Source organism: Amia ocellicauda, chromosome 8, assembly GCF_036373705.1.
Source record: "Amia ocellicauda isolate fAmiCal2 chromosome 8, fAmiCal2.hap1, whole genome shotgun sequence".
NCBI classification, from domain to species: domain Eukaryota; kingdom Metazoa; phylum Chordata; class Actinopteri; order Amiiformes; family Amiidae; genus Amia; species Amia ocellicauda.
The window spans coordinates 16,560,552-16,573,311 of NC_089857.1; the positions used below are offsets into that span (position 1 = coordinate 16,560,552).

Here is a 12,760-nt window from a genome sequence, read left to right on the forward strand (position 1 = left end):
CAGTCCAGACAACACTACCTAGACCCAGGATGACATTTAGTTTGAAGCAACTTTAAGAATTAAAAACAGTTCTACATTATCATCAAGTCCTCTTTCCCATTCTCGAGGGAGCGGGAATCCTCATTTGACTGCTCCCCACTGTGAAAGTGAATCATCACCCGTCTTCACAAAGCAGGAGCAGAGCGACTGATCACAGAGAATATGCAGAAGCACACATCATAAAGCAATGTGCTAGACAGGAGACATAAGACAAATGAAGACACTCAGAAAAGGACATTGAATAATGTGATATTTTTCATAGAGGAAAAGAGCAGTAGGAATATTCTCAATCAGCAACCTACATCTGGAGGAAAATAAATAACAGCCTGCAGGAATGAAGTGGGATATTTGTGCAAATTCAAAGCCCACACTGTGGCAAAAACCCGAAACATGTTTGAACCTTCGAGAATGTCTGACAGATTTTAAGAACAGCAGAGCTGGAAGTGCAGGCCGTGTCCTGTGCCCTAATTTAAGCTGGGCTTGGATCCCAGCTGTGTAATTGGCAGCTTAATCAGGGGTTCCCTGGTGTGTATCACATTGGATGAAAAAGGGGAAACACTTCCCACATTTTAGCAAAGCAAAGAAAACAAAACTAAAAACAAAACAGTAAACTGAAAATATGCTTTGCAAGGCCTTTGGTACAAACTTTTACTAGTGAAGACAGCTTGTCCCGCTGCTTTTGGTAATAGAGTTTATATACTTTTACTCACATCAGCAACAACACATCAGCCAGATCACCGCTTTAAAGAATGTACCAAAAGTGTATTAATTTACCTTATGAGAAAAAATGTGGAACAAAGACTCCTATAATAGAACAATGAGTCCCTTTGAAATAAAGATGACATCCCTACTTAAAACACTTCAGCCTACCTGTTGAGACCACTATCTTCTAACCTTTTTCCTTGCATTGTGCACTTTCTCTTCGCAAAATATCATACCACATACACAACATTTATTTTGTATTTTTATTTAAGTGAACTTTGCATCATTTTTTGTCATTCCCACATGCAACCCATTCTTGTTTGTCTTTCTCTCTCTGTCTCTCTGAATCCATTCTGTTCTTCTTACTCTATCTTCTTGATCTAAGTGTTTGCCATTTCTGTTCCACAGCACTTTGAGGCATCACAGCATTTGAGTGTCTTCCATTTGTTGCTTTAATGGACTAATAACATAATTATTTGCATATGCCAATCAGTATGGGACTGGCTATCACACATGTCAATGTGTAAAGCATCATTTCTGAACTCTGTGTAACAATGACAAAGGAAAGTCAAAACATTTTGGACTTCCAAAGTTTTAGACTTTTTAGTAGACGTTTGGCAGCAGCAGTTTTATTTTTCTGTAACTTAAAGAGTCTGTCCTTCCCATTGAAAGCTCTGGAAATCAGTCATGAACCTGTTAAGAATAACAAAAGAAAAGAAAAAAAAAAGGAAATATCACCTACTTGTGTATTTCTGTTGACCAATAGATGGCAGTAGCAAGCCCCACAAATACAAACATGATAATTTAGCCAGATTAAAATACAGTGAAGATTTTGTATTATTATTAATATTATTATTTGCTTTATATTCCTTTGTTAGTATTTTTTCTTCTTTTTTACTTTAATGAATTCCTTTGAAAGTGAATATAATACATGGTGTGAAATTGTTTGTAATTAAGATAGAGAGAACTGAAGAATAGTTTGCAATGTCCTGAACTGAAAACTAATTTGTTACTCCTTTGATCCTTTATTAAGTTTTAATAAAATGCAATTTAATTGAAGAAAAGGAAATTGTAGTTATTAAACAATTCAATAATGAGCTCGGGATGTTTATCTTTAATATTACCCTCCTCTGTCTTTGATTCATGACTCACGTGTGAATTACAAAAAAAAAAATCTGAATTCTTTGTCAAAGGTTATTTCTTTCAAGATGAAGAAATGCAGTTGTCAGCTTTGATGAATTAGGCATCCAAGAAAAGTAAATAGTTTGGCTCTTGTACGTCAGGCTATAGGACCTCCCAAGCTCAGTGCAGGTATTGATCCTCCAACTGGCAGACTATAGTGCCGTGTTAATATACTGAAAAGGGATTTTACTTCCCTGCTGATTCTGTTACTCGATTTCACGCAATGGACTTGAGTGAAATGGGGGGGAGCACAAATATATATATATATATATATATATATATATATATATATATATATATATATACAGTACTGTGCAAAAGTTTTAGGCAGGTGTGAACAAATGCTGTAATGTAAGAATGCTTTCAAAAATAGACATGTTAATACATTATATTAATCAATTAACTAAATGCAAAGTGAGTGAACAGAGTTGGTGTGACCACCCTTTGCCTTCAAAACAGCATCAATTCTTCTAGGTACACTAGCACAAAGTCAGGGATTTTGTAGGCATATAGTCAGCTGTATGATTAAACAATTATACCAAACAGGTGCTAATGATCATCAATTAAATATGTAGGTTGAAACACAATCATGAACTGAAACAGAAACAGCTGTGTAGGAGCAATAAAACTGGGTGAGGAACAGCCAAACTCAGCTAACAAGGAGAGGTTGCTGAAGACAGTTTACTGTCAAAAGTCAAACACCATGGCAAGACTGAGCACAGCAACAAGACACAAGGTAGTGCCATCAGCTCAGAATTGGCAGAAAACAGTGGGACCCTGGTACACCCATCTACTGTCCGGAGAGGTCTGGTCAGAAGTGGCTTTCATGGAAGACTTGCAGACATGGAAACAATGCCAAATCACTCAACTATGCATGACAACACAGGAACTGGGGTGCAGAAAAATGGCAGCAGGTGCTCTGGACTGATGGGTCAAAATTTGAAATATTTGGCTGTAGCAGAAGGCAGTTTGTTCGCCGAAGGGCTGGAGAGCGGTACACGAATGAGTGTCTGCAGGCAACAGTGAAGCATGGTGGAGGTTCCTTGCAAGTTTGGGGCTGCATTTCTGCAAATGGAGTTGGGGATTTGGTCAGAATGAATGGTCTCCTCAAAGCTTAGAAGTACATGCAGATACTTATCATGCAATACCATCAGGGAGGCATCTGATTGGCCCCACATTTATTCTGCAGCATGACAACGACCCCAAACATACAGCGACAGTCATTAAGAACTATCTTCAGCGTAAAGAAGAGCAAGGAGTCCTGGAAGTGATGGTGTGGCCCCCACAGAGCCCTGATCTCAACATCATCGAGTCTGTCTGGGATTACATGAAGAGAGAGACGCAGCTGAGGCTGCCTAAATCCACAGAAGAACTGTGGTTAGTTCTCCAAGATATTTGGGCCGACCCACCTGCCGAGTTCCTTCAGAAACTGTGTGCAAGTGAACGTAGAAGAAGTGATGCTATTTTGAAGGCAAAGGGTGTTTTTTCTTCTGTTCACTCACTTTGCATTTAGTTAATTGATAAATATAATCTATTAACATGTCTATTTTTGAAAGCATTCTTACTTTACAGCATTTTTTCACACCTGCCTAACTTTTGCACTGTACTATATATCTAATAAATAAACTTTCAGTGATAAACCCAAGCCTGACAGATTTAATTAACAAGGCCATGTAAATCAGCTAGAAATTATTTAATTATGTAATGTATTATTTAGGGTTATTTAACATTAGGGTTGGAGTCCTCAATAAACCTAGTAAAAGTTAAGTTTGATTTTCTACTTCGTCTTATCTCAAGTGGGTGTAGATTTGTATGTGCCTAGATGGGATTTTGATGTTGGTTGGGGTTGATGTGTATGTTAATTTATTTATGTGGCTGCCTCACACAGCAGAACCAACAATATGTCTCCAGTTGAGAACTGTATCTTTCACAAGACAAGACAAGGCTCTGTGGACTAATACGTAAATATTTCAACATCACGGAAGTCCTCACATGACATTCTTGAGCCACAGCTCCTCTCCCAGTTGCAAATCACGACAAGATATCCAGCAGAAGGGTCCCTCACCCAGGCACGGTTCCAGTTAAGATGAGTGATGCTCTCTTCTTCTCTCCCTCCCTGGTCCAGTGTGCAAAGAAGCAAGGATAAAAGGATGAGATTGATACTTCTTGTGATGTGTGCCAGAATGGCCATATCACAGGACCACTGGCACTCTATAGCTCCAACACTAATCTGTCTCCATCTATCCTCTTCCAGAGCTGGGCCTGAATCCTGACCACAGGGATGAGACTCCCTCTTTATACGGCTTACAGCTTTGATTCGACACACAAGTGATTTTGCTGGCAGCCCGTGGCTCGTCTCAGCCAGCCTCAGCCCTGTGTGTTATGGCTTTGTAGAATGCAGAACACATATGCAAGCAGGGCTGCTTGAACAATTTCTTCTAAAGATGGGAATAAAAATGTTGCTTACTTTTAGTAAGGAGAGTGATTATTTCTCACCACGGTTCAAACAGTTCCATTACTAACTCGGGGTCTTATTATGATATGGCTGATAGTTCTATAATTTTATGATGGGGAAGAAAAGTGTATTTTAAACCTCATTCTGTGTGAATGTATTGTTTTAGTTTGTGTATTTGTGTGTTCCTCCCTTGCAGGTGCTCTACAGAATCTGGTCAGAAGTCTGGTCAAATAACCAAAAAAACAGGTCAAAAGTAAAAGGGGGAGGGAGTGCTCTAGACAGGACTTTTCACTGACACAGCAGGTACAAGAAGTCACTGTGCAGAGAGGAGAGAGATGAAGGAGATCAGTATCAGCACAATACAGAGCATGGCCTGGGGTGGACAGCACTGTCGGCTCAGCCAGGTAGACAGGTGCCAGAGCGTGCTGCACTTTAAAAGCCAGCAGAAGGCTCTCAGAGTCGATGCTGTGGGCTACAGGCAGCCAGTGAAGGCTGGGCAACGCAGGGGGAAGCAGGCGCTGAGCTCTAGTCACAGTGCCAGTGTAAGATGCTGAATTGAGCATTACCTGTAATTTGTACTGTTGTTTTATGGATCCCCTGTAAGTAAGCATTGCTGTCATGAATTTGAGAAGTGAAAAGGGCATTAGGAAATGGGCTTTCAAAGTGTGGGTGCATATGGGACACCTCTTGGGATGCACATGGATTTTCAGTAGTACCTAAAAATCTATAACATCTAAAATGTTTTGAAGAACACGTTTGAAAGCGGTTGTAGGTGTGTGGATGCAGTCTGTTTGAGAGTATTGCGCACATAAGGTTGGAGGCACTCTTAAACATTTGTTCCATCCCATATGGATTTCATTAGCTGAGGCATTATGGTAGTTTATTAGCAATGATTTCCTGCCAGAGTTTCAGAAACATTCTCAGAACTATAACTTGTATCCTTTTTATTCGTAAACAAGACCTTTGGTTTTTCGGCTTTTGAATGTCCCTGTATTCTGCCTGATGCTCAGGATTAACCCATGGGCTGGGGATCATGATTCCCATCCTCTTTTTAACGGAGGGTGTTCTTGACATATAGGCTGATGCAGATCCAAACCAACAAGACAGACAATAAATGCACACTACCTTCAGATATCTTTATGATTGTCAAATATGAGTTAAAATAGTGCTCCGGTAATGATTAAAAAAGTCATTTTGTTGATTTATTATAAAACAGAATAAATAAATCACAATTACATGTACAGACATTAAAAACACAGTTAGAGAACATTCAAAATTGGAAACTGTTTTCCTCTTATTTCCAGGATATGGAATAGACAATTACCATATATAGGTGTTTAAATGTTTAAAATACTAGGTGCAATGTACAAAAGGAAATGGCATTGGATTGTGGGATTTTGCGATAAAACTGGATATCTGCTACTTTTTTTGAGTAGTGCATCTGCATCCAGTGATCCAGAGGACAGCTGGGGACATGTGTGGCATGTTAAGCATGTTAATATTGCATTATTTAGTGAAATACAGTAAGTCTATTATTTATTTATGTATTTATTCTTCTTTCTACTTTTTCCTGTTATCATCCAATCAGGTATTTTACTGTTTTGAAGCTTTGGATCTTGTTTTTAAATCCCAGGCAACAGAAAGTATCAGTTACTCTCTGTTCCTTGAGGAATGGAGTTATGTCCACCCCTCATAGAGATCGGAGGTTTACTATGTATAGCTTATGTGCCTGACAGAGGTGTAAAAGATGTCACCCATGCTGTGGTATTGACATTTTACCCTTGCCTAACAGCGGGAGACTGCAGGGGTTTGCAACAGCTCCTAAACCCGAAGAGAAATAATTAAATATGGCAACTTTGTGTTTTCACCTTTTTCCATTGACACTGGAAGTCACTGTCGCTTACAATCACCACACATTTTCCAGCAAGGGGATGCATTCACCTAAATACAGTTAATTTGACACACAGAGATACGATGACATTGCTCACGCTACCATTCTCTGTGATTAGCCATGCCACAGCACGCTCACTAATTTGATCATCCAGCTCTGCCAAGTACTTCCTTAAGAATATGAACTTGGGTATAAAATGGTAAAAGCAAAGTTAAGTGGAGTATTGATGTAAATTGTGGTAAAACATGCTGAACCATCTGAAATCATGGTAAATCAAAGGAAGCACTTTGTAAAATGATGGGAAAGCATCAGGTTTGGAGTGTTGGACAACTTCGCCAGATTTCAAACTAATTTATTGTTCAGTGTAAAAATATTTTGGAAACAGACAAACATGTTTTCATTCTTGTCTAAATATAAATGACACATGCCTTAGGTTCCTGTTTATTTGACAGCCTTCTTGAGTGTTTTTTTTTTTTTAATTTTATAACAATGCAACCGCTCTCAGGGGACAACAAATGACAACAACAAGAATAGAATTGAATAGGATACATTTAGTGCTGTTTTAATTTAAGGAATATTAACCGGATTACATTCCCAAGGAATATCAAATGTACTCTCTTTTGAGCATCACTGTACAAGCTTTAATGTATGAACAATGTCACAAGAGCAAAATAAACAACAGAGATAGCATTTACTAACAGAAAGTTATTTGCAGTAAAGTCTTGCATATTTTGTGTCATTTACTTTACATGTAAACAGTATGTGATACAAGACAAAGTCTTATGAAATTGGCTGGATTATGACCAGTATGAAGGTTGAGATTAGAAAAATATGGTTTCTGTATTTTACTGTGCCTATATAAATGACTCTATTTTAACACCGTGTCATTTTGACATGTCGCTGTGTCAGCTGGTCTGATTGACATTGCTGGTGGCTTTGGAAATTAACTGTGTCCCGTGGTCGCTCCAGAAAGGCTGACTGTCAGCGGTTTTGTGAAACGATAAGGAGGGATTTTCTTAAAGAGCATATGATGCATGGCAAGTGACTTTTGAAAAAAAGAAAAGTGAGAATAAACAAGATGTGATATTAAGAGTTGTTCATCTGTATTTAAAGGACAACAAGAATGGTGTCATTTGGATTATTCGGTTACTAGTATTGTACAGGACTGAGGCTCAAGCCACTTCTTGGAAGACACCAGTGATTTTGTCAGCTCTGCCAGCTCTGTTCAGGATCTTGAATACCTGAATCTGAATTAACATTCTCCAGGCTATAGAAATGGAGTGATTTTGAACTCGTAGTGCATGACATGCGTTCAGTCCAGTACAGTGGTGGCCATCCGAGTTCCTGGAGAGCTACAGTACTGCAGGTTTTATAATTCTCTTTACATCCTCAGTCAGTGAATCCTCAGAGCACATATTTTGTGTAAGCCAGCCCAAGACACAAATCAATTACCTAATTAGGAAGCATGGATAAAACAAAACACAGAAGACACTGATATAGTGATATAGTTTGATATAGTCTCATACATGACCACTGTTTCAAGACCTGCTTCTCTTAGCTGCCATTCCAGTGAGTGCGAGACCGCTGGTCAGGAGGAAAGCAAAAGCACAGAGCATGAGGAACCTCAGGTGGGAAATACATTTTTAAAGTCGATGCAGAACCTAGCAGAGATTAAACTAACAGCACAGTGCATTTTGTGCCAGCTAAAGTCCTGCCCGCTGTGTTTTGCACTTTGTAGTGACCTATAAAATTGGAGACAAGATCAGCACGGAGAGTATTGGACTAGTGAGTATTTGGAAAAGAAAAAGTACATTCATGTACAAGGAAGGGGCAGACACCAATACTATTTCAAAGGCTGTTAAAAAAACTAAACATCCTCAGCAAGTGAAGAAATGGGAAATAAAAAAGGACAGGGATAGATCATGCAACTGGAAAAGAATTATGGCTGGGAGATTGCAAAGTAACCTGTGCAATGGATGTTTAGGGCCTAATAGATGAGTTTGTTGGGCTGCTTTTCAACAGTATTGTCAGTATTAAGACAAGCAGGCCGCTAAAAATGGAAAGCAGGCACCAGATTGAATTCCAGAACAGATCTGTGTCTCACAGACCTCAAAATTAGAAGGTGTGCGCAGCTGCTGGATTAAGTACTCCAGAGGGATGTTAAAGATGAGACGGCTCAGAAAAAGAAACCTGAGGGACAAATAAGATAACGGAGAGTAGGAGAATTGATCTGGCCATACGATACAGATACAGAATGTATTTGAGCTATAGGTACCTGTATTATGTTTCTTTAAAACATTTATGTGTGTGATTGGAATGTACAGAGAACAGGAAGAGATTGTTTTGGGATATTTAAATTGTTCAGAAAACAAAAAAAACGTATAACGTGTTGTATAACGTGTTGCGGAAAGAAGTTGGATACAGAAAAAAAAAAGATTCCTTAGACTGCTGATCATTGTCAGTGGTTCACATTCTCCTCTGTTAATCTAAATCTATGGTTTGTAGTCTCTGCCAGGCCAGGTTGTGGAATATCTTATGATCCGCAAAAATAAATTAAGATAACACCTCAAGATGTCACCAGGGGACTTACTAGAATAAATCAAAAAGCCTTGTTTTTTGTTTAACAAATAAATGTTTATGTGACATAAAACTGTTTCAAATGAAAACTGTGGATACCATTTAAATACAGTAGATATGCACATGATTGGGAGGATTAGACAATCTGAATAGTATGAAAATCATTCTCAAGCAAACGAACATGGCTGTACAGGTGAAATATATGTATTTATTGATAAATTCAGCCTATGGTTTGAATGCCATTTGAGAAACATTTGTAATGCTGAATTTATGAATATATTCTAGCATTGGAACAGCTCATTAAGAATACAAAGGGGAATTTTGGGTCTCTGAGTATTACCTCCTTTATGTGTCTCTTTTTTATTTTTTATTATATACAACCAATGAATTATGCATGATATTGACAGTTACGTGCTGCATAAAAATACATAGAAAAAGAGAACAGTAAAACAGAAAAAGAGAATCTTTATCAAATTAAGATAAATAATTAGTGTACTTGTACTAGGTGGGGTTTTGGAATTTTTATTTTCCAAAAAAGAGAAATAGATGGTTCACCAAGACAATCGTCTATTCTCTTCTAACTCTAACTCTGCTTGCATCCCTACCATGACTTCAGATATTTAATAAAATAAATTGAAACTGCAAGCCACTGAAAAATAAATTTCCCCTGTGCAGACTAGGATTCCCCAAGTGACAATTTGTCGAGTGGCACCAGAGCTGGGCATATATATAATGAATTCTCACTGAATGTGATGGTATTAAAAACAAAAAACAAAACTTCCACAAAAGTCATGTTTAAAATGCTTTCCAAATTAATTCAGTAGCATCTTTCTGTATTGCATAAGGTATAGAAAGGACATAGACACATTTTTTTAGGTTGTAAATGTAAAGGTTTCATTCCCATTTGAAAAACTAAATCCCTGTAGTAAATATCCTACATTAATAAATCCTCCATTCAATTTGTTCTACAACAGTGTCAGCTTCACTTTTGCAAGGTGATGGTGCTGCTGTAAAATAAATGAATAGGCACTAGAGTTTATACTAAATTGAAAATTGTAAATTAATTAAAATGATTAATGATAAAATCTGTTTAAAGCTTTTACTGTTTTTTTCCAGTGTTGCTAATCTAATGTCTTTATTTTGCATTAGATGTGGTCTGTATTTCTAACTGCATAATTGAATGCTAAGTTATTTCTGTTATTTAAATGTTTCCATACCTAGAACACAGAATATCTATGCTTTCTGTGTCTGCTCTGTAGTAATTTTTCAAAGATGTCACCATCAACATACTGTATATATTTTGTGTTTGCATGTATTCACCAACACAAGCATTGACATTGAAGTCTTAAAACTTTTAACCTCTGTGTTGCTTATCTTTGTAAAGTTATTAATTCCAGTAATGAATGTCTGTTCTCACAGGAAAAAGCCCAGAATTTGCAAAAACATCTCTCCCTAAGAATTGACAAATCTACGCAGACGGAAATTATCGGCCATGATGTGAGTACAAATGTCTCTATAAAAGTCCTGATTGTTATTCAGAGCTCCACCAACCTATTTACATTTGCTGCTATCTCTGTCTTTTCCCTAATACGATTGGTATGCAGTGCAATTCATCTTTTAATCTAAAACGATTCTTGGATACCTTCTACAATTGGAATACGATAATTAGAAAATACATTTAAAGCACAATATTATCATTTTGTTTGCTGAAAAAAATCCTCAAATGTACTGTTTTATGGGATTTTATGGGATTTCTCTCTCTCTCTCTCTCTCTCTCTCTCTCTCTCTCTCTCTCTCTCTCCCTCTCCCTCTCTATCTATCATCTTTCTTAGCTGTTGAGGAAATGTTTACTGTTTCATCTAAGCAGTATGTTTGACTTATTGTGCATAGATACGAAATTAAACTCACACTTTATTTTGATGACAAATCTGAAACAATAAAAAGCAGCTTTGTTTCACACACAATATATTTGAGGAGCTGTAAGTATAACTACAGGCGATTACTATATCATTAGACGAAAAAAGCTAACCTTGGTATTATCTCATTAAGAGTTAAAATCTAGCTTTGCTGTTTGGCTAGTGGACCTCTTTAATCACAAAAATAAAATGACTATTTATGTGTATGTATTTAATATGCCAAAATGCAGTCTAGATATCTCTCAGGCCTTTCAATGCTGCTTTGATTAGCTTCAGTAATTATTTCTGGTTATTGTAATTTTCTGGTAAATTCAAAGTTAAGAAAGCTCTGGGATTTTACATTGTTCTGTTATGCAAGAAATGTCAAGGAGAATCTAGACAATAATGGGCTTTCTTTCTGCAAAATATTGAGTTAATGACTGTAGTCAGTGTAGTGGCAAATTAATTATTCAAAGTCAGGGCAGGAGTTTGTTTAGTTCTTCAGATCTGCAGCTAATTAACCATTAGATCCTGACACTTAATCGTCTCAGTGTGGCTGAGTCCTTTCTTGTGCTTAAACTCACAAAGGACTTCCTCGTGTTGGTTTTCATTCCGTCTTGCTCTTTTTCAGTTGTGGTTATACACCTACTACTTATTTATTACTAAATGTCTTACAGTCTTGTCCATTTTGTCCGCTGTCTTATTTTTACGGGGACACGGAAATAAAGAGTAAGGACATCAGCTGTCTCTTGAAATATGTTTTGGAAATTACATTCTTTATCATTTGCATAATTCAGATCTTTATTTTCTCTCTGATAATCTCCAAAACACAAAAGAAAGAATAAAACCAAATCCCTTTCATCCGCAGTGCTTTTCCTGACAATATTGTCTCACTTGTGTGTGCTATAACAAATGTATTTGCACAGGGGTCAGGGGAGTCCATCAAAACTATGCAACATACAAATAAATTACTTATTTTAACATCTGTAAAATGTGTGTTTTATGTTTAAATGTTTTTTGTTAACGTTAATGTTAAAAAATAGATGTTAGCCAACTCAGACATGTTATTATCTAAATCATTACAGACTGCATATAGTCACTGCATTATTTTCTTCTGTGAGAGATATTCCCTTATCTGATTCAATATACAGAGCTGCTCCCTATTGGGGAAAGATTTGCACATTTACAATCGCAGCAGCGGCTAATGCTGTTTCCTGTTAAAACGCCTGCTAGCTTATTGTTTCAGGAGAGCATCTGCAATATGATTAAATGTACAAAAAGGACAGTTTGTAGAGTGTCCTCTGACTTTTTTAATATAGATAACTGAATTACTACAATGAGACAATTAAATTACATGTTTTCTTGGTTCAATTTTTTAAATATATGTAAAAACAGATTTGCCAGAAACCTATTATATATCTTAATTTTATCATTAAAATATAAAATGTGTTTTATTTTTATTTTGTTTAAAGATTTTTGTTAAAGTTGAAAGAGACCAAAATAGATGTTACCCATATGCAGTATTTTTATATATTGGCATTAGTAAATTACATTACCTGTGTATGTGAAGTCTATGTACAATTAAACAAATGTAATTGTGAGGCACAGATGTCCTAGCTCTAAAAAATAACATTTTGGAATGAACATTGAATATGGATTTGCATTTTTGGGTCAATACACATATCTAACCGGTTAAAACAATTCAGATCATCCATTTTGAGACAAATATGTTGGATTCAGAATTTCTTTATGTAGTTAGACATTTCTATGTTGTTGTTTTTCTTCCCCTCGAAACACTACCATGTGGTTGGATTTCACATCTTATTTTTAAGTATCTTCAACATCCTTGCGCTCAAGAGCGTGCTGTCATTTGTGATATTCTGCAGGTAGTGTGATTGTGGATTCATTGGCTAGAGCTTAGCATCTTGATGCTGTAGATATTACTGGATTCAACCATTGTCCAGGTACTCGCAGTCTATCACATCTTAAACCTATTACGTGGGTGGAATATAAATTCTT

At 36.9% G+C, this 12,760-nt stretch overlaps 1 protein-coding gene across 4 annotated transcripts in view; it reads left to right on the top strand.

Annotated features, from left to right (window-relative positions):
* The window catches only part of ccser1 (coiled-coil serine-rich protein 1), a 247,361-nt gene that overhangs the window by 107,820 nt on the left and 126,781 nt on the right, over positions 1 to 12,760 (top strand). For all 4 annotated transcript variants that reach the window (XM_066712216.1, XM_066712217.1, XM_066712218.1 and 1 more), the window contains exon 9: positions 10,266 to 10,343. In XM_066712216.1, coding sequence (XP_066568313.1) covers positions 10,266 to 10,343 — 78 coding nt within the window. The remainder of the gene's footprint in view (positions 1 to 10,265; positions 10,344 to 12,760) is intronic.